We start from the raw sequence: 26,281 nt of genomic DNA on the forward strand, positions 1-26,281 counted from the left end.
AGTTCCATACCATTTCAGGGCACTTTGAAATGGAAATTGTCTTGGCAAATGTATGATATTAAGAATGCATGGAGGTCAACATACAGTTGGATAATAGTGGTTACTACTGCAAATCTCCTTACTCTGCTTTTTATTATATGCTGATTAGTCAAAGTTCCTCTAAACCTATCTGTAGCATCAGCACAAAAAACAACACATTTATCTTGCCATAAAACCAGCACAACACCCATGTGAAGGTACTATCAAAGTAAAGACAAGGGTAGATAGATGTAGAGACAAAAAGGCAGAGGGTTTGTTCATGTCGTCTCAACATCTCTACTTGATACCAGGATATTGCGTTCCTTTTTTCACAGGGTGGAAGAGAGAAACGAGCAAACTGTAACTGACTGGCTACATCTGCTTAGTATTTCTTCTGACACACACAAGGATTCAGACAGGAAAAGGGGGACTGAGAGTGTTTGACTAGTTAGGACGGACAGGTATGAAGGTACTGGGATCACAATAGAAACAGTGATAGACTGGGACATAAGACATGTGTACGCCGTGCTTGGGGAAGAAAACAGAGCAGTAGTCTTTCCATTACCTTTATATCCTATCTTGACTGCTCCTATTACCATTGAGGAGAGGGGAAACATTTGGAAAAGAAAATTACTTCTCTATTGCAGGAAAATCTAGACTGATAAACATGATCTGAGTGTAGGATGCAAGAAGAAATAAAGAGAGAGCTCAACCGTAGGCAGAATAATGGTATAATGCAATACTTTTCAGTTAAGCTTTGTAGTGTTAAGGTACAGCCCATATTGTTTGTATGTCAACAGCACTGACAGTGCTGATTTGGCTTTCTCGTGTAAACAGCAATTTTATGTTGATGGTGATGCACAAAAACAGCATGGTTGACAAATTGTGATTCTGATACTGTTGAGGGAAGTCAAGTTATCTGCTCACGCCATTTAGAGGGGGGTTTACATTTTCAGTATGACATTTATTTTGTGTGTATTGATACGAAACAGAAAGGAGAGAAAGACTGGAAAGTACATTACCTGATACTCTTGAATCCAGAGCTTGTCGAATAAGAGAAAAGGAGAGGAGGGGCAGATAGAAAGAGAGAAAGGTAAAACGAGTTGTTGAGAAGTGTTATTACAGAGGAAACATACACAGATAGCATGAAAAGGAAACTACTAATTAGTTTGAACTATGAATGTTTCACAGTTAAGGAGCTGCTTGAGCAAATTTTCAGGCTTGCCTGATGAGCTATATTGCCATTCCAGTAGTGGCATGCTTTCATTTATAACAACATACATCCACATATTAAACACTCCACATTAAGTAAATAACAATGTAGAGTACATTCACATAGAACATCCACAGAACCTAGTTTATAACTGTATAGGTACAGCTGTTTACTGACAAACACATGCCTGGACATTTTATGCTGTGTTTTTAGTGCTGTCTGAATAGCATTCTAGTGTGAACTTTTGCACTTAGCTCTGTTACACCAGCTATACAGCTACAACTAACCACATCTTTACCATTCAAGAGAAATGTAGCTTATTGTCCTTCAAGTACACATCCAGGAGCACTTCAGCTTATTGTCATCCCAGTACACATATATAAGCTCTGGTACATCAGCTATACATTACAACTATCAGTGTATTGGCCATTCAAGCGTCACGTGCCTTATTGTGCTCCCAGTACACATATATGAGCATTTCAACCACTTCATCACTGGAACAAACAAAGCATGTCAGTGAAGTCCCAGGAACACTTGAATGAATAAAAACACCTTAGTAGTAAACATAAAAAAAAGAAAAAAAGAAATGGAAAGTAGAGCAATAAGAGCGATGCCTAAGCCTTCCGGGAAAAAACAGGATTGCAACGTGTCTGACAATAGCTCGTCCAGGGAAGCAATCTATTCCAGCCCCTTCGTCAGGGTCTCGCCATGTAATGTGATTAAAGGTGCTTTGTGTGAATGGAAGTTATTCAGAAAGTCCTGAAAAAAAGGAATAAGCTCCTAGTTCCCAGTAAGAATGGCTGCCTATTCATCCCAGGCGCATCTACATCAAGGAATTTGTTTTCTGATGGGGGTCTTAAACAGGAAGACGTTGAAAGGGATTTCTCATTGAGGAGGCAGAGATTAATAACATCAGGAATGCGACCCCTCCAATCTCCCCGGCGCAATCTCATCTCTCTCTCTCCTCGTTTCTAATCGCCAGTCAGCTTCATTCTCTGGATGGGATAACTGCTGCTGAAAGTCTTGTTAATATGTAATTAGGGTTCAAGAGTTTGAAGAGCCGGGGTCTTCGTTTCAACGAGAGGATGATGTTACCGAGTGGGTTCGGGTGACAGGGTGGAACAGTACATGATGCGTCACGCCAACAGTTTAACTGCCACTCGTTTGACAAGGGCAGAGTGTCCAGGAAGTTGAGGTCACAGGTCAAGAGGAAGCAACCTCACAGTGCTCATTATCTCAATTAATGCACAGTGAAGCAGTCATCTCGAAGATGGACTTTTCCATTGGGACAAGGTTGAATAAGATCATAGTCCTGGCTGGCCCTCTTTTCCCTTAATACCTGCCTTAGTGAAGTGGTAGGATAAGAGGTAGGATTCTATATGTAGATTGAATAGGGAAAATGGTGATATCAGGTGTCAAGGATAATGAGCGTGAAATGGAATGGGGAAAGAGGGTTAGGGGTACCAGGTATAGGGTCAGTTCCAAGTCCCCTGGCAATTCATGAATCGAATTGCAGTTCAATGGAGAAATTCCATACTCAATTCAGCAGAAGAATTGAACTGTACGATACCATTCAAGTGGTAAATGTATTTTGGGGACTTAGTCAAACCTGTATGTTATGCAATCAATATAGCTTTAGAAAATGCTTTCTTTATACTTCATAAGGTTACATAATGCAAACATGGATTGAGAGGAGCCAAATTACTACCAAGCTTATCAACTTGGACTGCATTCAAGATACTGTTGAAAGAAACTCTTGGGCATATACAGGAACATCGGTGGAGATTTAATTGTTACATTATTGCCTCTTTATACTGGTTCTCTACTGAGTGTGGGTGGAGGACAACTTCTAATCTGCATTGGGTAATTTACCAGTTATGAATGGCTTTACATGTCAGTACAACTCACCAATGGTGCAGTGCTCTCCTGTCCAGCCCTGGTGACAGTCACATTTGCCATCTCGGCAGATGCCATGATCTGTACAGCGTGGGTCGCAGTCCCTCTGGTCGCACTCTGAGCCTGCCCATCCTTCCTCACAATGACAAGTCCCACTGACACATGCTCCGTGAGGGCCGCAGTCCACTGTGCACACCTCTGACACATTCACAACCAAAAACAGAGTTGTCCGTCATACACTGGACAGACTGGTGCTATAGTTATGTACAGTAATTCACCCCTACAGCACCTGTATGGACATAGGGGGGACTTTCGACCCGAGTTAAGCATGCGTAAATGGAACGTAATTCCCTTTTATGCACTTTTCGCGTAACGAGTATTCTGACCTTAAACTTAAGTATGAGAATAGCATGCTATTCACCTGCTATTCGTTTGGGGTGGAGTTCAAATAGATGAAGGAGGTGTGTCTACAGATACACCATATTCTGACCTTCACTTAGTTCCTTCTTTATGCGCGATGAATAAGGTCGAGGAGCCTGTCGGTTCCAAGTGGAACAACATCTACTTTATTTTTTCCAATATAAATAACATCATTCTCCATGCACTGCAATTTACAAATTGATAAGAGCTATTGATAAGAGCTAGGTACATTAGTAAGCTGTTTGGATAAGAGGATGATTGTAAATATAAACAACAATTGTTTTAGATCTACTGTACCTTATGATTGCTGGAGACAAATGTGAAACCCGTCATATGGCAGCAAACTGAAGCATATCAACATATCACCTTTTCCACAGTGAAGTTCATGAAATGCTGGCCTTATAAATTGCAGGGATGAAATTTGGAGACCCATGCTATAGGCTTCTGTAGCAATGTGCGACAGTGTAGCACTAAACCTACCGAGTTGATTTATGATTTCTGTAATGTTTTAATTATATGCTCAGACTTTTCACTGTATTTTTTCAAATTTGTATCGTGTTAAACATTAGCCACTATCGTTAGCCACCGTCAGTTATACCCACACACATTTATAACGGTCACTTTAGTGTTAGTTTCCTAACATTTTGCATCATTCCATTATATTTTTAGTTTACCTTTCTTTCTTCTGTCACATTCGTGTGGTTGTTCCTGAGGATCACTAGCAATAGTGGATCATATTAGGCTAACGTATTACAAGTTGTGCAATAATTTGGGACAGAGTTTATTTGAATCATTATGGAACACAGACCATACGTAGCAGTTTAAACCTGGAGCCTGGCGCACGGTTCACGACGACAGGACTGTTGTCATCACAGTTCCATAATTAGTGAGGATTATTAGGGTAGATTTATAGGACTGCTGTTCAACCCCTATTATACACTTTTCTGACCTTTAATGGATTGAACGATTGAATATGGCAACTTTCAGGATGAATCAAACTACTGTATTTTTGATATACCAATCCATTTCCTGCATAAAGGCTTTCCAAATTATTATACATTTTTTAATCATAAATACTCTCCTAACCCTAAATAATATACAATATCAGAGTATTTTTAAATTGACCAATTGGAGCTGAAAATGAGATAAATATGTGTGCATTTACATGGCTTTCTTTCACTGATCCCTAATATTGTGAACTGTTCTCTCCATATATTCTAGTGAGTCTGTTGAGAAAATTCTAACTAAAGAGGTACACCAAATTTAAAGGGATGACTTTCGATAAATATACTGAAAACCTTATTGAATGAAAATTCCACGAGACAATCTGTTGGCCAGCAAGTGGGAGGGTTTTTAGCCCGCAAGGGAACCATGCCTGCAAAGCCCGTTCCTGAATAAGGTAAGTCTGAATACCAACTACTGAGAAGTGTGTAGGAATGGCGTGCTTAGGAAATGCACATATTTCTTAAGTCTGAATCGGGCCCATTGTAAAAAATCTCTTCTGGTTCCTTTTCTGCAGTCAGTGTATTACGATTCAGCTGTGGTGGTGTAACTAATCTTTACATATTGATAGAATAAAGAAGCACAAAGCCTGTGCTTTGCTGTTCAGATGTGAACAACACATTTTCCTGCACCCCCCCCCAAAAAATAATCAAATGTGTTTTGTCTGTTGTTGCTTCGTTTTCATTTATTTAACTGGCAGAGCAGACTAAACGAGGCTTTTATGTTGGCCGTCAGTTGTTATGTCCCCAATGAGTTCAGCTTCATCCCAGAACGCTAAATCCAACAACATTCTAAAGAGACTGAAGTAAAAGGCTAGCTTGATACATCTTTAAATAGACAGGCTTTTGAATAAGCAGGGGCAAAGGTCAACACACTTATTTTAGACACTGAGGACCACAAAGAGACTAAGACCAACTATTAAAACAGATGGCTCTATGTAGTCAGGCGGCAGGCCTGATGTGGGTGAGAAACTCTAATTACTGAATTCACAGGTAGTAGGAGACCCAAGGTGAGTGCTCCATTCACTGGCATGCTATAACCCACACTAAAAGCTCCATTCTATTCTTGAGGGAAAACTACATGAAACCATGAAAGGAATGGTGTATTTACAGGAACTGACCCAGTATTGCCTTCAGAGGCTCCAGAACACTTTGAAATGTCAGCACAACATCCGTTCAGATGGCAGGAACAGACCTAGTCAGGTTTGAAAAAAGTTACTCTAAGTAGGCTACAGGTGAAAGTTTGTGACTTTAAATGACTAATTAGTGAGTAAGTCTAGAAAGATATCAACACAATCAATCTATTACAACTACCATCCTTGTGAATATCCTGAGAGTTAACATTTCAAGGATACAGAGCCTTCAGAAAGTATTCAGACCCCTTTACTTTTTCAAAATGTTGTTGTGTTACAACTTGAATTTAACATTTATTAAATTGAGATACCTCATAATCTCAAAGTGGAATTTTGTTTGTAGAACATTTCTGAAATTAATAAAAAATTAAAAGCTGAAATGTTTTGAGTCAATAAGTATTCAACCCCTTTGTTATGGCAAGCCTAAATACGTTCAGGAGTAAAAATGTGCTTAAGAAATCACATAAGTTGCATGGACTCATTCTGTGTTCAATAATAGTGTTGAACATGATTTCTGAATGACTACCCCATCTCTGCACCCCAAACATACAACTACTTTTAAAGGTTCCTCAACTGAGTTGTGAATTTCAAGCACAGATTCAACCAAAAGGATCAAGGAGGTTTTTCAATCGTAGATTTGTAAAAATAAAATAAAAATAAAAAGCAGAGGCTGAATATATCCCTTTGAGCATGGTGAAGTTATTAATTAGGCTTTGGATGGTGTATCAATACACCCAGTCACTACAAAGATACAGGTGTCCTTCCTAATTCAGTTGCCGGAGAGGAAGGAAACTGTTCAGTGACTTCACCATGAGGCCAATGGTGATTTTACAACAGTTACAGAGTTTAATGGTTGTGATATGAGAAAAATTTAGATACAACAACGACATTGTAGTTACAGCACAAAACTAACCTAAATGACAGAGTGAAAAGAAGGAAACCTCTACAGAATAAACAATATTCCAAAACATGCATTGTGTTTTCAACAAGGCACTAAATTAATACTGCAACAAATGTGGCAAAGAAATGAACTTTTTGTTCTGAATACAAAGCGTTATGTTTGGGGAAAATCCAACACAACACATCATTGAGTACCACTTTTCATATTTTCAAGCATGGTGGCTGCATCATGTTATGGGTATGCTTGTCATCGGAAAGGACTACAGAGTTTTTTTAGGATAAAAAGAAACGGAATACACCAAAGCACGGGCAAAATCCTATTGGAAAACCTGGTTCAATCTTCTTTCTGTGAGACAAATTCACCTTTCAGTAGGAAAATAACTTAAAACACAAGGCCAAATCTACACTGGAGTTGCTTTCCAATATGACATTGAATGTTCATCAGTGGTCTAGTTACAGTTTTGTTTTAAAATCAACTTGAAACTATGGCAAGACTTGAAAATGGCTTTCTAGCAATGATCAACAACCAACTTCACAGAGCTTGAAGAATTTAAAAAAGAATAATGGGCAAATATTGCACAATCCAGGTGTGCAAAGCTCTTAGAGACTTACCAAAAATATAGTTATTAGTTTTTAATTTTTCATAATTTCTTTAATAAAATGGACATTAGAATATTTTGTGTAGATCGTTGACCAAAAATGTTTTTTTTTTTTTTTATCCCACTTTGTAACACAACAAAATGTGGAAAAGTCAAGGGGTGTGAACACTTTCTGAAAACACTGTACAAAATTCACTAATTTTACTGTTGTTCGCTTACAAGCGAAACCACCTCTCTCTCACTAGCATTTGCACTTTTTTAAGAGTTTGCTTTCATCTCCCTCTGAATGGAGTTTTCTTCGATTGAGAGACCTTGGTGGGTCTCTAATTATGCTTAGACAACACTTCAGAATATTAACCATGCCTCTGGAGGGGGAGCGTTCGATTACAAAGCCCCCTCCCCCCTTCCCAAAGAATCCATGTAATCAATTTTTCATTAGCGCAAAGGTGTTAATCTGCTTTTAGCACGCCCCTGACTCCAGCGTGATGTCGGAGTGGGTAGTCAATCTATGCCACACCGCTTGTTAATTAAAGTTTATTTAATTGAAGTCGAACTGCTGAGATAATTAAGAGAGAAACCTCGATTACTACCCAGGTGGGCAAACACAAGAGTTTGGACTGCTGCTTAAGTTAAACCTGCTCCCTTCAAAGTCTTTTTTTTTTTAATTTTATTTTTTACATCGACCAGCAATGGATGTTTCACGCTGTGAAAGAGGGACTCTGTGTCCTGATTTTCTGAAGTTTTTTTTACAGTATAACAAATGGCCTTTCTTTGGATGTGTCTAAAAGTAAATAAATTAAGACAATAACTCTCGGTTTCTATAAACACCCATTCCTTTTCCCTCCCAGCAGTCCAGGTTTTCGGCTCATCCATCATCTCAGACTTACAGTACACCCTCTTATGCAAAACCGCTCAGATTTCAATCGCACAATCAAGTTAATGTATTGCTCAATCAATCTTTGCTCTGGATTGTTAAAAACCCAGTAGGTTCTAATTTGACGGTACTCAATTAGGGTCACCAACTGTGAACTGCAGATGCAGGGACTAATTCTGCACTGCGATTAAACTGAACTAAACAACCCCATTCTAGAGAAGGACATTGAGCATTAATCACCTGGTCCTTTAAACCAAGGAACCAATTACTAAAACCAAAGCACAACCCTCAAACTGGTAAAGTACCTACAAAGAAAAAGGTCTATATTCCTAATATTAATGAGGAGGATAATCATCCTTTTCCTCACTGGAGGAGCCTCCTCTAAGTCACACATACAAAACACAAAGCCAGACAGCTGAACCTAATGAAGAGTAAGAGAGTATTGTCTGACCTACAGAGCAGTCAGAGCCAGTCCAGTTAGCCTCACAGACGCAGGTTCCCGTCTCGGTGTGGAAAATTCCGTGGATGGAGCACTGTTCAGGACACGTGCTTCTCAGGATCGCACAGCCCATTCCGCCCCAGCCCGGGTTACAGTGGCATTCACCGTGGTGGCAGGCTCCGTGGCCCGAGCAGGTCGGGTCCACACAGTCCACTAGGGAAACACGGGGAAAACAGGAGGAAGGAAAAGAGATGGATCAAGCCCTGTGTATTGGATGATTTAATCAAAGCCTAATGATATAAACAAATTAACACGTGAACATGTTCCATAGCCACCTTATTACTAGTACAGCCATTCAAGCTAACACATACAACATACTGTATATACAAAAGTATGTGAACACCCCTTCAAATTAGTTGATTCGGCTATTTCAGCCACACCCGTTGCTGACAGGTGTATAAAATCATGGACACAGAGATGCAATCTCCATAGAGAAACATTGGCAGTAGAATAGCCTTACTGAAGAGCTCAGTGACTTTTAACGTGGCACCGGCATAGGATGTCACCTTTCCAACAAGTCAGTTGGTCAAATTTCTGCCCTGCTAGAGCTGCACCGGTCAACTGTAAGTGCTGTTATTGTGAAGTGGAAATGTCTAGTAGCAACAACGGCTCAGCCGCAAAGTGGTAGGCCACAAAAGCTCACAGAACGGGATCACCGAGCACTGAAGCGCGTAGCACGTAAAAATCGTCTGTCCTTGGTTGCAACACTCACTACCGAGTTCCAAACGGCCTCTGGAAGCAACGTCAGCACAATAACTATTAGTCGGGAGCTTCATGAAATGGGTTTCCATGGCCGAGCAGCCGCACACAAGCCTAAGATCACCATGCGCAATGCCAAGCGTCAGCTGGAGTGGTGTAAAGCACGCCCACATTGGACTCTGGAGCAGTGGAACCGCGTTGTCTGGAGTGATGAATCACGGATCACCATCTGGCAGTCCAACGGACAAATCTGGGTTTGCGGATGCCAGGAGAACGCTTCCTGCCCCAATGCATAGTGCCAACAGTTTGGTGGAGGAGGAATAATGGTCTGAGGCTGTTTTTCATGGTTCGGGCTAGGCCCCTTAGTTCCAGTGAAGGGAAATCTTAACGCTACAGCATACAATGACATTCTAGACGATTCTGTGCTTCCAACTTTGTGGCAACAGTTTGGGGAAGGCCCTTTCCTGTTTCAGCATGACAATGCCCCATGCACAAAGCAAGGTCCATACAGAAATGGTTTGTTGAGATTGGTGTGGAAGCACTTGACTGGCCTGCACAGAGTCCTGACCTCAACCCAATCGAACACCTTTGGGATGAATTGGAACGCCGACTGCGAGCCAGGCCTAATCGCCCAACATCAGTGCCCGACCTCACTAATGCTCGTGAAGAGTGGAGGCTCTTATTTTATTTATATTTATTTATTTAACCTTTATTTAACCAGGTAAGCCAGTTGAGAACAAGTTCTCATATACAACTGCGACCTGGCCAAGATAAAGCAAAGCAGTGCGATAAAAACAATAACACAGAGTTACATATGGGGTAAACAAAACATAAAGTCCAAAATACAACAGAAAATATATATACAGTGTGTGCAAATGTAGCAAGTTATGGAGGTAAGGCAATAAATAGGCCATAGTGCAAAATAATTACAATTTAGTATTAACACTGGAATGATAGATGTGCAAGAGATGATGTGCAAATAGAGATACTTGGGTGCAAATGAGCAAAATAAATAACAATATGGGGATGAGGTAGTTGGGTGGGATAATTTCAGATGGGCTGTGTACAGGTGCAGTGATCGGTAAGGTGCTCTGACAACTGATGCTTAAAGTTAGTGAGGGAGATAAGAGTCTTCAGCTTCAGAGATTTTTGCAGTTCGTTCCAGTCATTGGCAGCAGAGAACTGGAAGGAATGGCGGCCAAAGGAGGTGTTGGCTTTGGGGATGACCAGTGAGATATACCTGCTGGAGCACATACTACGGGTGGGTGTTGCTATGGTGACCAATGAGCTAAGATAAGGCAGGATTTGCCTAGCAGTGATATATAGATGACATGGAGCCAGTGGGTTTGGCCACAAATTTGTAGTGAGGACCAGCCAACAAGAGCGTACAGGTCACAGTGGTGGGTAGTATATGGGGCTTTGGTGACAAAATGGATGGCACTGTGATAGACTACATCCAATGTGCTGAGTAGAGTGTTGGAAGCTATTTTGTAAATGACATCGCCGAAGTAAAAGGATCGGTAGGATAGTCAGTTTTACGAGGGCATGTTTGGCAGCATGAGTGAAGGAGGCTTTGTTGCAAAATAGGAAGCCGATTCTAGATTTAACTTTGGATTGGAGATGCTTAATGTGAGTCTGGAAGGAGAGTTTACAGTCTAACCAGACACTTAGATATTTGTAGTTGTCCACATACTCTAGGTCAGACCCGCAGAGAGTAGTGATTCTAGTCGGGTGGGCGGGTGCCAGCAGCGTTCGATTGAAGAGCATGCATTTAGTTTTACTTGTGTTTAAGAGCAGTTGGAGGCTACGGAAGGAGTGTTGTATGGTATTGAAACTCGTTTATAGCAGCAAAGGGGGGACCAACTCCATATTAATGCCCATGATTTTGGAATGGGATGTTCGACGAGCAGGAGTCCACATACTTTTGGTCATGTAGTCTATATTGATCTCAGCGACTCATTGAGAATCATTTGGTGCTCATCATCAAGACCTTATCCTATCATCATCCCAGTTTGAGTAACATGTCAACTAATAACATTGTCCAACCGTTCCTGCATAATTCCACAATAGCATGTGTCCTTTCTCTCTTAATTCACTTTACAATGAGTGCAAAAATGCGATTTAATTACTGCCTCAACTCAATAACAATTTACACGTCAGGTCACTCTCACAGGCTTCTTGTACTGGAGTGCACTGAACCAATCACACTGAATGGACAATTCAGAATAAATTCCAATCCATAGCTGTGGTAGCTAAATGGTTGGAGGGAGCTAATGCATGCAAGTATCAATGCAGGAACACAATGGATTATCTGCTTGATGAAGTTGAAAAAAGCAATTGTTTTAGCTGTTTATGTACTGTATACATCGCTGACCGGCGGGGAAATCAAACGGCGACACTAAATATCCTTGTGGTGTACCTTGGTGACAGTTGCTTCCCTTGTGGCCGGCATTGCACACACAGTTACCCGACATGCAGATCCCATGGCCGCCACATTGGGTGTCCACACACTGAGTAGTGGGCACGTCACACTCTGTGCCCTTCCATCCACTGTAGCATTGACAGCGCCCCCTGGTGTACTGGCCATTGCCACTGCATAAGATGGGACAGGCAGCTGTGGTTGGAAGTAACAAGGTTATTAAAAAGTATATATGACAACTTCTTGTAAAGTATATTATTCCATTGTGTAGCTGTAGTGTTGATACAAGCATACAAATCAACACATCTATCATTATCTGGCCACGCTACAATAGACATGAGTACAACACTTTCTCTCCAAATATTTTATTTGAACCATTAGCCCTAACCCTGCCTTTAGCCTAAACCTAACCCTAAATTAATAACAAATGTCACATGCACATGGTAATCAATTCTGACAATATAACCAATATTTGTCCTTTGAAGCATGGCCATTTATTGATTGTGATATCAATACATGGACTAGGAATGTGACAAGAGAACATACATACCTCTTGAGCAGTATGGTCCAATGAACCCTGGGAAACAGTGACATGAGCCCGACACACACTCTCCGTTTCCATAACAGTTGTGTGAGCACTCCATAACCGACTCTGTTGGGACAGACATTTTTCTTTCTAGAATGACACCAGCCATTATTGAGATATCATATCTCTAAAATGTAGCAACCACATTTGTATTTCATCATCCGATATCAACACAATGGATTCTTGGATTGGATTTCCTATCACTACAATGTTGTCACATACTACGCCATCTTATACAGCTACTGTATACCACAATTCCACTCAGTCAATTGTATACATGTACAGCAGAGGAGGCTGCTGAGGGGAGGAAGGCTCATATTAATGGCCAGAATGGAGTAAATGGTTACCAAACAAACATACTCCATTTCAGCCATTATTATGAGCCGTCCCCCCCTCAGCAGCCTCCATTGATGTACAGTATACAGCACATTTGACTTTTTCCACATTTTGTTACATTACAGCCCTATTCTAAAATGTATTAAAACAATGTTTTTTCTCATTAATCTACATACAATACCCCATAATGACAAAGCCAACAGGTTTTTAATTTTTTTTGCAAATGTATTACAAATAAAACAGAAACACCTTATTTACATAAGTATTCAGACCCTTTGCTATGAGACTCGAAATTCAGCTCAGGTGCATCCTGTTTCCATTTATCATCCTTAAGATGTTTCAACAACTTGGTTGGAGTCCACCTGTGGTAAATTCAATTGAATGGACATGATTTGGAAAGGCACACACCTGTCTATATAAAGGTCCCACAGTTGACAGTGCATGTCAGAGCAAAAATCAAGCCATGAGGTCGACGGAATTATCAATAGAGCTCCAAAACAGGATTGTGTCGAGGCACAGATCTGGGGAAGGGTACCAAAAAATTTCTGCAGCATTGAAGGTCCCCAAGAACACAGTGGCCTCCACCATTCTTAAATGGAAGAAGTTTGGAACCACCAAGACTCTTCCTAGAGCTGGACGCTCCAGAGTTCCTCTGTGGAGATGGGAGAACCTTCCAGAAGGACAATCATCTTTGCAGCACTCCACCAATCAGGCCTTTATGGTAGAGTGGCCAGACGGAAGCCTCTCCTAAGTAAAAGGCACATGACGGCCCGCTTGGAGTTTGCCAAAAGGCACCTAAAGACTCTCAAGTGGTCTGATGAAACCAAGATTGAACTCTTTGGCCTGAATGCCAAGCATCACGTCTGGACGAAACCTGGCACCATCCCTACGGTGAAACATGGTGGTGGCAGCATCATGCTGTGGGGATGTTTTTCCATCAGCAGGGACTGGGAGATTAGTCAGGATCGAGTGAAAGATGAACGGAGCAAAGTACAGAGAGATCCTTGATGAAAACCTGCTCCAGAGTGCTCAGGACCTCAGACTGGGCTGAAGGTTCACCTTCCAACAAGACCACGACCCTAAGCACACAGCCAATACAACGCACTCATAAAGGGAACTCCCCCTAGGCTGGGGGCTCGTCTAGATTGTCATCTTAACAAACGTTTTAGTTTTTATTTATTTTGAAGACTACTAGGAGGTCAGTTTCAACCAGGGGTTGGAACTGGTTCAGGGAACAGAACCAAAAACTGGAAAAGAATGACATCAAAAACAATATTAGAACCGGAATCAGAACCGGGAACAAACATTATCTATACTGTTCCGGAACAGAACCGTTTTTTTAAAAGCATGGGAACCGATTAATAACATCATTTTATGTTTCAGACATTTTTTTCCAGTCCCACAAAAAATGCAACAAAGCGCCTATGCAAAGCCCTCACTCTGTCATTTAGAAACGTATTCCAGTGTCTGCCTGCCAGCTGAAAATCTTTGCCAGTGTGTGCGCGCGTGTGTAGGCTACCTGCCCCTCCGAAGCATAGCCCACTGATGTTACAAGCGTGATTCAGAAATTAGGGAGAGAGATTTTTAATTAGAGAAGAATGGATTAACTTCTTCAATGCTAGTTAAGGATACTACAGTTATCATGTTTCACATTGGATTTATTAACTACAAAAATGTAAGACGTGTTTTTACTTTAATTCTGGTGCCGCTCTGCACACACAAGCTTGTTAGTAGGGGTGTGGCGAGTACTCGGACAAAACGGGTAACTGATATTTTCTGAATATGATTATGACACGACTAATTTGGGTAATTATCCGCTGTGTGCTCCAAATAACTATTGGCTAGTTCTTCTGTCTGTAAAGAAACTGGCGGAGTATGGGTTGAGCCTGCTGCAACGATTAGATTAGAACAAGCCACTCTCCGTCTAATCTCATTTCCCCAGACAGACACACAAGTTGATGTTTCACTCAGTCACTCACTCACAGTCACTCGTCTCAGGGCACAAGTCTCCCCTTCTCCAAACATAATGTATGAATCAGAATCCGTAGCTAGTCATTGTTGTTCAATCTAATTATTTTCTGTAGACTGAGGCCATATGGTTGTTTTTGTCTGTCTAATGGCGTTGTTTAGTAGGCCTACTTTGTCTGTCCTGTCCATCTTGTGATCCAAGCTCATGCTTCTTGCTATTATTTAATCTCGCCCAGGCATGTTTACCGAGCGACAGATCATTCAAAAATAGAATTACAAATGTTTATGTTGATTGTACAAATGCTGTAGCATAAGTGTCGGGAGAGAAACGTTTTGCTACTCTCGAAAGTGAAACAATATATGGGGAAAGCGAATTAGCCTAATGTCATCTATATATGTGTCTGGAATACATGCAGGCAGTAGTAGACAGCCATGCATTAGGGTATTTATTAGCCTATTTCAATGATAAGTAAATAGCCCTACTGTGCATTTTCATCTGTCAAGGTCGTTTACCTTTGAACAATGTGTGTGAATGAGTGAATTAACATATTGATGCGCTCGGAGATGCGATCTGAGTGATGGCGCAGTAATGCGCACTTCAGGTATAGGCTTTACGGGCATTTAAAGCGCACTTCCGTGTTTCCCGATCACCAGTAAATCCAATTACGAGTATCAAGTGTAAGAGTACGATTAAGAATAAGAGTATGACGAGATCAGCACATCCCACCTTCTCTCGCTCTCTCCCCACCTGCAAAATGTGTCTGTCCAATGCATGTAGTTAAACAATTATAGCTTGCCCGCTCCATAGCAAGCAGGACTATCCGCACTGATTGGTGAAGTAATTTAATGTAGCGCTAAATAAAATAAAATAAATCAATTTTAGATCCTTAAAAAGGAACAGATGGAACGATATAAACCGTTACTTGTTTTGGGTTAGATCCGGTCCAGAACTTTATTTAGCAGGACGGAATAGTGAAACAGAACGAGAAAAATAATGGTTATATTCAGTACGAAATGATTGGAAAATAATTTTGGTTCCAAACCCTGGTTTCAAGAGATCCAGGCAATTCTGACATTGGATATCGATAACTCCATATCTTTAGAAACGGATTGACGGAATTCCCCAAGGCAAAAGATGAACTCAGCCTGTTTTCTCTTTTCCCACAACACAATTCGTGAGCCAGCACGACAATGAGGAGACTGTCCTAAGGGATGGAGATATTCCTGCTATGTAAAGGCGTAAAATATGCATAAGACAATTCACACAGCCCAATCAACAAATTATGCTTGCATCATATAGTCTGTAGATGTAGTTTAAATTCTTGATTAGTGTATGTATGTACAGTGGGGAGAACAAGTATTTGATACACTGCCGATTTTGCAGGTTTTCCTACTTACAAAGCATATAGAGGTCTGTAATTTTTTATCATAGGTACACTTCAAATGTGAGAAACGGAACCTAAAACAAAAATCCAGAAAATCACATTGTATGATTTTTAAGTAATTAATTTGCATTTTATTGCATGACATACGTATTTGATCACCTACCAACCAGTAAGAATTCCGGCTCTCACAGACCTGTTAGTTTTTCTTTAAGAAGCCCTCCTGTTCTCCACTCATTACCTGTATTAACTGCACCTGTTTGAACTCGTTACCTGTATAAAAGACACCTGTCCACACACTGAATCAAACAGACTCCAACCTCTCCACAATGGCCAAGACCAGAGAGCTGTGTAAGGACATCAGGGATAAAATTGTAGATCTGCACAAGGCTGGGATGGGCTACAGGACAATAGGCAAGCAGCTTGGTGAGAAGGCAACAACTGTTGGCGCAATTATTAGAAAATTGAAGAAGTTCAAGATGACGGTCAATCACCCTCGGTCTGGGGCTCCATGCAAGATCTCACCTCGTGGGGCATCAATGATCATGAGGAAGGTGAGGGAAAGCCCAGAACTATACAGCAGGACCTGGTCAATGACCTGAAGAGAGCTGGGACCACAGTCTCAAAGAAAACCATTTGTAACACACTACGCCGTCATGGATTAAAATCCTGCAGCGCACGCAAGGTCCCCCTGCTCAAGCCAGCGCATGTCCAGGCCCGTCTGAAGTTTGCCAATGACCATCTGGATGATCCAGAGGAGGAATGGGAGAAGGTCATGTGGTCTGATGAGACAAAAATGTAGCTTTTTGGTCTAAACTCCACTCGCCGTGTTTGGAGGAAGAAGGATGAGTACAACCCCAAGAACATTCCAACCGTGAAGCATGGAGGTGGAAACATCATTCTTTGGGGATGCTTTTCTGCAAAGGGGACAGGACGACTGCACCGTATTGAGGGGAAGATGGATGGGGCCATGTATTGCGAGATCTTGGCCAACAACCTCCTTCCCTCAGTAAGAGCATTGAAGATGGGTCGTGGCTGGGTCTTCCAGCATGACAACGACCTGAAACACACAGCCAGGGCAACTAAGGAGTGGCTCCGTAAGAAGCATCTCAAGGTCCTGGAGTGGCCTAGCCAGTCTCCAGACCTGAACCCAATAGAAAATCTTTGGAGGGAGCTGAAAGTCCGTATTGCCCAGCAACAGCCCTGAAACCTGAAGGATCTGGAGAAGGTATGGAGGAGTGGGCCAAAAGCCCTGCTGCAGTGTGTGCAAACCTGGTCAAGACCTACAGGAAACAAATGATCTCTGTAATTGCAAACAAAGGTTTCTGTACCAAATATTAAGTTCTGCTTTTCTGATGTATCAAATACTTATGTCATGCAATAAAATGCAAATTAATTACTTAAAAATCATATAATGTGATTTTCTGGATTTTTGTTTTAGATTCCGTCTCTCACGGTTGAAGTGTACCTATGATAAAAATTACAGTCCTCTACATGCTTTGTAAGTAGGAAAACCTGCAATGTCGCAGTGTATCAAATACTTGTTCTCCCCACTGTATGTGGTAATCTGGCCTGCCAGTGCCAACTATCCATTCATTCTCTAAAGAGGAACGCTCACTCAGTAACTTGGGGGAAAATAACCTCCAATAAGTACCTTTCCCTGGAATAATACTTCATAACAAATCTACAGTGCCCTCCTCACCCATTTTACAGGGGTGGTCCCTTACCTAGGATGATGGTGTTGTATGATATTGTCTCCGGGGTCTTCCCGTCATTGTAGAAGGCCAGATGCCACACCCCAGAGTCCAGGTACCGGATGAAGCCAGCTTTGTGCAGGCTGACCTGGTGCTCCATCCACCCCCTGGCTTCCGACTCTGTGGAAGCCCGCCTCTCTTTGGCGATGAGTCTGCTGCCATCCAGCAGCTCCACAAAGTCATACTGAAGAAAGGTCAAGCAGAGACGTCAATTGGGACTTATTCATTGGTCACTTGACATAAGATGATGAAAAATGCTGACGTGACATTCTTTGTTGTTCCAGGTGCAAAATATCTGTTAAAAAAAGTATCTAATTTGACATTAAAGGAGCTATCCACGATTTAATTGAGTCGAAGTAAAGATTTTCCAGAAGACTGATCCTTTTCATTCTGTATGCTAACAGTGTTTCATTCACACAAACACAAAACAGAGTGTTGAAAGAAGAAAAGAGCACATTAAAAAAGGATTTAGTATCAGAAATGGGACATGCAGCGAACACAACACAAAGCAACTCTCCAACTGACTCAGTACGGATAGGAAATACAGCATTAAAGCAAGGGTGAGCGAAGTCAACTCTCAGTGGTTTAAACCCTTATGAGAGGAGCTGAGGGGCAGAGAAGAGATATTACCCTGCTGATGTAGGCCATTTTGTGTTGGTGGCCAGGGGGCCAAGTAAAAGAAGTACAGAACCCAACCATTCCTTTACTCCCAGACCAGTGTGTGCGTCTTGATTATTTGGCAAAGGCTCATCTCAATCTAACAATAGGAGCAAATAATAATGGACAAGAAGCCAAGCCTAGCTGGGCCACCCAATAAACCACAAATATTTATTAGCTAGTACTTGGGAACAGTGGCGGCTCCTGAAAAAATTCTCAGGGGGGGCAATTTTTCTGATGATTTAGGTGACCTACACACATTTTAAAAAAGATATGTCCAGCAACAACATGAAGACAGGGGCAGCATATAAGTCAATACCAGAAGCATTTATTGACTGATCTCAAAAGTGTTGGCTTACAAAAGCAAAATAAGTTATCACAGTAAAAATAATCAAGGGTGTTCTTTCACATTCCTCAACACTGCATAAACAATATGCATTTCCATAAAACACCTCATCTAATTGTGCCACAAAGTTGACAAGTCCAAGAAAAATACCAGGGTTGGTGGAGCCCTCAGTTTCATCTTTGCCTCGCAAAGCTAACTCAAACACTCCGCAAAACTTCACACACTGGATTAGCCGGCTGAGGATGTGGCGGTTCTTGCTAACCTCATCGTTGTGGCGGCGGACAGCTAGCCTGTATCCCTCATCCAGTTGAGTGGCAATGTTCACTCTCCCCAAAGCAGACAATCTCAAACAGCTATCCATGTGGGTCTTTGACAGCTCATGTTTCTTAATCTTTTCTGAAAGATGGTGCATGTCCGTTACACCAGTCGCTGTCCAAGCGGTGCTGTCTGCCGTGCCGCCTTCAGGGTGAAAGAGTAAGCAGGGGTAGCAGAAGACTGCATTAGCTACATCGCAGCCTGCTAGCCAGGTTTTTCGTTCGTACCAATTTTTTGGAAAATCCTCGGGTGTAGGACTTTCCCCCTTTAGTAGAAACCTGTTGAATTATTAAATTTGGTCTGGGAGGTCCTAATTGTTTCGTTGCCAATTTATCTTGATTTGTTCGCCGACAAAAAGGAACTTCTTTCAAAAGACAATCGAGTTGCACTGAACGCTAGCCATCTTGACAGTAGTACGTGAATTGATTGACGCTGCTACCCGCTCTTTTCTTAGTTACGTTCATGGTTATGTTACGTATGACGAAAGGCGTAAGTGCAAGCCCTCCCGGAACCCATAGAGATTGTATTGAAAGCTCTGATATTTGAAAAAAAAAGATTTTACATGAGAGTCTATGAGAGACTTCTGGGGCTATTTTCAACCTGACTGAAATCACCCCAAAAGGGGCGGGGCCATTTGAAGCAAGACTTTAGCCTGATTGGACATTTAGTGGCAGATCAGACGTCTAGATTAGAACACTGATAACTACTGTTGCCGTGATATAATTGATTAGAAAAAAAATCCCTTCCTTTTCCCGTTTGGCAGTGCGTCGCCCATATCGCCCTAATGAACACACCGCCCCTGCTTGGGAATTCAAACTATTGTTGATAATTTCTTCACAAAACCTAGTTTTAGACAATTGATTAATCATGCAGAGTAAGACAATAACAAATTGAGTAAAAAAAAAAAAGTGGGGTAGGTAAGTTGTTCCTCAACTCAGGCTGTGAATGTAACCAACGGTCAATATCTCTCTTTGGGGTCTTTCATGCTCAGTTACATAAACATATTGATTTATCTCCCTGGCAATTTAACAGACCGTTTTTAAGGCAGTGGTGGGGGAATTTGTGTCTATTAAATATTAAAGCATTAGACCTCTCAGGCTTCTGTCACACAAAAGTTACACTTAAATTCAAACTGGTTCTATAGCAGATTAGTAAAAATGTGCCTTTTTCCCTTTATTCAGATTACAACCTATCACTTTCGGTTATTCGAAAATGAAATCATCTCATAAATATCACTATTTTTAAAACAAGCCATAGAAATTTGGTTAAATTTCAGTTTAATCCACCAGAAAAGACAGAACAAATACAGTGAGGGAAAAAAGTATTTGATCCCCTGCTGATTTTGTACGTTTGCCCACAGACAAAGAAATGATCAGTCTATAGGAAGGTTTATTTGAACAGTGAGAGACAGAATAACAACAAAAAAATCCAGAAAAACACATGTCAAAAATGTTATAAATTGATTTGCATTTTAATGAGGGAAATAAGTATTTAACCCCCTCTCAATCAAAAAGATTTCTGGCTCCCAGGTGTCTTTTATACAGGTAACGAGCTGAGATTAGGAGCACACTCTTAAAGGGAGTGCTCTTAATCTCATTTTGTTACCTGTATAAAAGACACTTGTCCACAGAAGCAAATCAATCAATCAGATTCCAAACTCTCCACCATGGCCAAGACCAAAGAGCTCTCCAAGGATGTCAGGGACAAGATTGTAGACCTACACAAGGCTGGAATGGGCTACAAGACCATCGCCAAGCAGCTTGGTGAGAAGGTGACAACAGTTGGTGCAATTATTCACAAATGGAAGAAACACAAAATAACTGTCAATCTCCCTCGGCCTGGGGCTCCATGGAAGATCTCACCTCGTGGAGTTGCAATGATCATGAGAACGGTGAGGAATCAGCCCAGAACTACACGGGAGGATCTTGTCAATGATCTCAAGGCAGCTGGGACCATAGTCACCAAGAAAACAATTGGTAACACACTACGCCGTGAAGGACTGAAATCCTGCAGCGCCCGCAAGGTCCCCCTGCTCAAGAAAGCACATATACAGGCCCGTCTGAAGTTTGCCAATGAACATCTGAATGATACAGAGGAGAACTGGGTGAAAGTGTTGAGCTCTTTGGCATCAACTCAACTCGCCGTGTTTGGAGGAGGAGGAATGCTGCCTATGACCCCAAGAATACCATCCCCACCATCAAACATGGAGGTGGAAACGTTATGGTTTGGGGGTGTTTTTCTGCTAAGGGGACAGGACAACTTCACCACATCAAAGGGACGATGGACGGGGCCATGTACCGTTAAATCTTGGGTGAGAACCTCCTTCCCTCAGCCAGGGCATTGAAAATGGGTCGTGGATGGGTATTCCAGCATGACAATGACCCAAAACACACGGCCAAGGCAACAAAGGAGTGGCTCAAGAAGAAGCACATTAAGGTCCTGGAGTGGCCTAGCCAGCAAAGAAGAGTGGGACAAAATCCCTCCTGAGATGTGTGCAAACCTGGTGGCCAACTGCAAGAAACATCTGACCTCTGTGATTGCCAACAAGGGTTTTGCCACCAAGTACTAAGTCATGTTTTGCAGAGGGGTCGAATACTTATTTCCCTTATTAAAATGAAAATCAATTTATAACATTTTAGACATGCGTTTTTCTGGATTTTTTGTTGTTATTCTGTCTCTCTGTTCAAATAAACCTACCATTAAAATTATAGACTGATCATGGTCTTTGTCAGTGGGCAAACGTACAAAATCAGCAGGGGATCAAATACTTTTTTCCCCTCACTGTATGTCACACATGCAGCTAAAACAAATATATGGAAATGTCTGCTCTACCCAAAATTACACCCAACTAATTGCAGCATTACCGCAAAAATGGAAGAGGCAAGTAGAAAGGGGAAAAAGTAAGAAACTTGTCTGTCGGTCCTGCATTAAAGACCAACATTGGTTAAATAAAACTGTGATAAATAAAGTATACCAGTTTCTTTTAAGGACAATTTTCTTTACAGTTGTGCCATTTAGATTGCAAAATAGTTGGGAAGAGATTTTCGATGTACCGATTCCATGGCACATGGTTTATGAGCTGATAAACAAAAAGACACCGGATTCAAAACTTAGAATTTTCCAATTCCAATTATTATACAAAACCAATAGAATGTTATATATACAGTTGAAGTCGGAAGTTTACATACACCTTAGCCATTTAAACATTTAAACACAGTTTTTCACAATTCCTGACATTTAATCCTAGTAAAAATTCCCTGTCTTAGGTCAGTTAGGATCACCACTTTATTTTAAGAATGTGAAATGTCAGAATAATAGTAGAGAAAATTGTTTATTTCAGCTTTTAATTATTTCCTCGCATTCCCAGTGGGTCAGAAGTTTACATACACTCAATTAGTATTTGGTAGCCTTTAAATTGTTTAACTTGGGTCAAACATGTCGGGTAGCCTTCCACATGCTTCCCACAATAAGTTGGGTGAATGTTGGCCCATTCCTCCTGACAGAGCTGGTGTAACTGAGTCAGGTTTGTAGGCCTCCTTGCTCACACACGCTTTTTCAGCTCTGCCCACATATTTTCTATAGAATTGAGGTCAGGGCTTTGTGATGGCCACTCCAATACCTTGACTTTGTTGTCCTCGCATTCCCAGTGGGTCAGAAGTTTACATACACTCAATTAGTATTTGGTAGCCTTTAAATTGTTTAACTTGGGTCAAACATGTCGGGTAGCCTTCCACATGCTTCCCACAATAAGTTGGGTGAATGTTGGCCCATTCCTCCTGACAGAGCTGGTGTAACTGAGTCAGGTTTGTAGGCCTCCTTGCTCACACACGCTTTTTCAGCTCTGCCCACATATTTTCTATAGAATTGAGGTCAGGGCTTTGTGATGGCCACTCCAATACCTTGACTTTGTTGTCCTTAAGCCATTTTGGGGTGGGGTCATTTTCCTTTTGGAAGACACATTTGCGACCAAGCTTTAACTTCCTGACTGATGTCTTGAGATGTTGCTTCAATATATCCACATAATTTTCCTTCCTCAAGATGCCATCTATTTTGTGAAGAGCACCAGTCCCTCCTGCAGCAAAGCAACCCTATAGCATGATGCTGCCACCCCCGTGCTTCACGGTTGGGATGATGATCTTCGGCTTGCAAGCAACCCCCTTTTTCCTCCAAACATAACGATGGTCATCTTTGTCCCCATGTGCAGTTGCAAACCGTAGTCTGGCTTTTTTATGGCGGTTTTGGAGCAGTGGCTTCTTCCTTGCTGAGCGGCCTTTCAGGTTATGATGATATAGGACTCGTTTTACTGTGGATATAGATACTATTGTACCTGTTTCCTCCAGCATCTTCACAAGGTCCTTTGCTGTTGTTCTGGGATTGATTTGCACTTTTCGCACCAAAGTATGTTCATCTCTAGGAGACAGAACACGTCTCCTTCCTGAGCAGTATGACGGCTGCGTGGTCCCATGGTGTTTATACTTGAGTACTATTGTTTGTACAGATGAACATGTACCTTCAGGCGTTTGGAAATTGCTCCCAAGGATGAACCAGACATGTGGAGGTCTACAATTTTTTTTCTGAGGTCTTGGCTGATTTATTTTGATTTTACCGTGATGTCAAGCAAATAGGCACTGAGTTTGAAGGTAGGCAATGAAATACATCCACAGGTACACCTCCAATTGACTCAAATTATGTAAATTAGCCTATCAGAAGCTTCTAAAGCCATGACATCATTTTCTGGATTTTTCCAAGCTGTTTAAAGGCTAAGTCAATTTAGTGTAACTTCTGAGCCACTGGAATTGTGATACAGTGCATTATAAGTGAAATAATCTGTCTGTAAACAATTGTTGGAAAAGTTACTTGTGTCATGCACAAAGTAGATGTCCTAACCGACTTGCCAAAACTATAGTTTGTTAACAAGAAATTTGTGGAGTGGTTGAAAAACAAGTTTTAATGACTCCAACCTAAGTGTATGTAAACGTCCGACTTTTCAACAGGAGAATGACCCAACACACCTCCAGGCTAAGGGCTATTTGACCAAGAAGGAGAGTGATGGAATGCTGCATCAGATGACCTGGCATCCACAATCACCTGACCTCAACCCAATTGAGATGGTTTGGGATGAGTTGGACCGCAGAGTGAAGGAAAAGTAGCCAACAAGTGCTCAGCATATGTGGGAACTCCTTCAAGACTGTTGGAAAAGCATTCCAGGTGACGCTGGTTGAGAGAATGCCAAGAGTGTGCAAAGCTGTCATCAAGGCAAAGGGTGGCTATTTGAAGAATCTCAAATATAAAATATATCTTGATTTTTCTAACACTTTTTTGGTTACTACATGATTCCATATGTGTTATTTCATAGTTTTGATGTCTTCACTATTATTCTACAATATATAAAATTGTAAAAATAAAGAAAAACCCTTGAATGAGTATGTGTGTCCAAACTTTTGACTGGTAGTGTATGTACTTTTTATTGTTGGATATATAAGACTAAAAATACCAGGAAATGAGCTCCAATTGATTTTAATTTTGGAAATCTGTTCCCAATTATTCCCACACATAATAGAGAGACACGTAATCATATACAAATGTAAGCAATGTTTGAAATGATAATGTTTTAGTGAAATATTATATCTGTTTGGGCTTCTTGCAGTCAATTTGCAGCCTGCAAAATATTTGTAATTATGTTCCTGTCCCCCGACCATCCGCTCAAGGAATAATCGTCCCACTCCTGAATTTAGTCGATGATCTCTGCTTTAAGTATTAGAATCTGGTCATTCAGTTGATGAACAGCGCTACAAATAAAACTTTGTCTTGTGACACTTCACAAAACACTTTACTTTGTAAAAAATAAAACTGAAAAGACAAATATTCTAAGCATGGCAGTGGATTTCTATGTCATTTTGCAAAAATCATACAGTCAGATTTTTCCACCCTACTCAACAGATGTACCATTTACCTGTGTGTGAGATGGTGGGAGACCCTTCCTCCCGTAGACCCCAACCAGTGCATTCTTCTGAACAGAGATATTGAACTTGAGGAAGCGCGGCTGTTCCATAGCCAGCCGAGAGCGCCAGAACACCCCCGGCGGTATTCCCTGACCTACCCTCCTGCCCACTTCCACTTGCCCGGTGTCAATGGAGTTGTTTTCTTGATGGGCCGCACCAGTCCTGCCTGGAGGGGAGTAAGAGAGAGCACTTACCGTTCATCACCATATTCGAAAACTATACCTATACAAGCGCTCTGAAACCACAGTTACAGTTTCACAAACATCTGTTCTTCTATTCTGTGAACCCATTTTCGGCAAAATGATAACATTTTCAATATCACCTTGATTTAAATAAAATGGAGACAGCCTTTAGTTATTATGCCCCCAGCCTCTGGAAAAGCCTACCAGAGAACCTGAGGGGGACCGAAAATGTGGACATTTAAAAGAGATCTTAAACACACCTTTTTAGCTTTGCTTTTCCTTAGGGTGCTTTTTAGTCCTTCAGTTTTACTGTTATTATTTAGTTTTTTATCCTCTTATGTTTGTTGTGTAGTAAATATTTCTGTTTTTATTTTCATAGTTTATTTTTATTCGTTTTTTCCTGTGAAGCACATTGCATTGCATTCCATGTCTGAAATGTGGTGTATAAATAAATCTTGATTTGATTTGATATGATACAGACACATGGCTCACAGTCTATATCGCTGGCCCTCATAGATATGAGTCTTGCTCATTAGATACAGCATAGTCAAACATGGAAATACAAGTCAGCTTCAGTAGTTCAAGGTATTTCTACTTCCTGGTACAAATTCAGTTGATGATATAAACTTCTTTATTCTCACTCAAATAGACCCTAGCTGGTTGCTCCATTATGAGACTGGAACAGATCGTTTTGCCATTTGTTGCCCTATCTTTTGTGTGGTACTGGTGATTCACTAAACGTAATAGTTGATACATTACCTGGTACAGTACTGTAACAATACATGATAAGGATTGGGAAGTGATGCTTTTAAAGGTTAATGTAGCTGCAAAGACACCCACTTAAACATGACTCTGCCTGAGTTACAATCAAACATAAATTTGCCGACAACACGACGGTGGTAGGCCTGATCACAAACAACGATGAGACAGCCTATAACAGGGGACCGTTCTTGCGGTCAATTTGTAGTCTACAAATTATTTGTAATTATGTACCGGCCCCCTGACCATCAGCTCAAGAAGAAAATCGTCCCGCAGCTGAAACTAATTGATGATCCCTGGCCTATGGGAGGAGGACATAGACC

At 41.3% G+C, this 26,281-nt stretch overlaps 1 protein-coding gene across 2 annotated transcripts in view; it reads right to left on the minus strand.

Annotated features, from left to right (window-relative positions):
* The window catches only part of LOC121534572 (teneurin-3), a 190,822-nt gene that overhangs the window by 40,237 nt on the left and 124,304 nt on the right, over positions 1-26,281 (minus strand). For both annotated transcript variants that reach the window (XM_041841165.2, XM_041841149.2), the window contains exons 7-14: positions 24,969-25,183; positions 17,671-17,881; positions 12,222-12,323; positions 11,672-11,866; positions 8,506-8,706; positions 3,140-3,325; positions 1,041-1,061; positions 584-607 (exon numbers count right to left, since the gene is read on the minus strand). In XM_041841165.2, coding sequence (XP_041697099.2) covers positions 584-607; positions 1,041-1,061; positions 3,140-3,325; positions 8,506-8,706; positions 11,672-11,866; positions 12,222-12,323; positions 17,671-17,881; positions 24,969-25,183 — 1,155 coding nt within the window. The remainder of the gene's footprint in view (positions 1-583; positions 608-1,040; positions 1,062-3,139; positions 3,326-8,505; positions 8,707-11,671; positions 11,867-12,221; positions 12,324-17,670; positions 17,882-24,968; positions 25,184-26,281) is intronic.

Source organism: Coregonus clupeaformis, chromosome 2 (assembly GCF_020615455.1).
Source record: "Coregonus clupeaformis isolate EN_2021a chromosome 2, ASM2061545v1, whole genome shotgun sequence".
Classification (NCBI taxonomy): domain Eukaryota; kingdom Metazoa; phylum Chordata; class Actinopteri; order Salmoniformes; family Salmonidae; genus Coregonus; species Coregonus clupeaformis.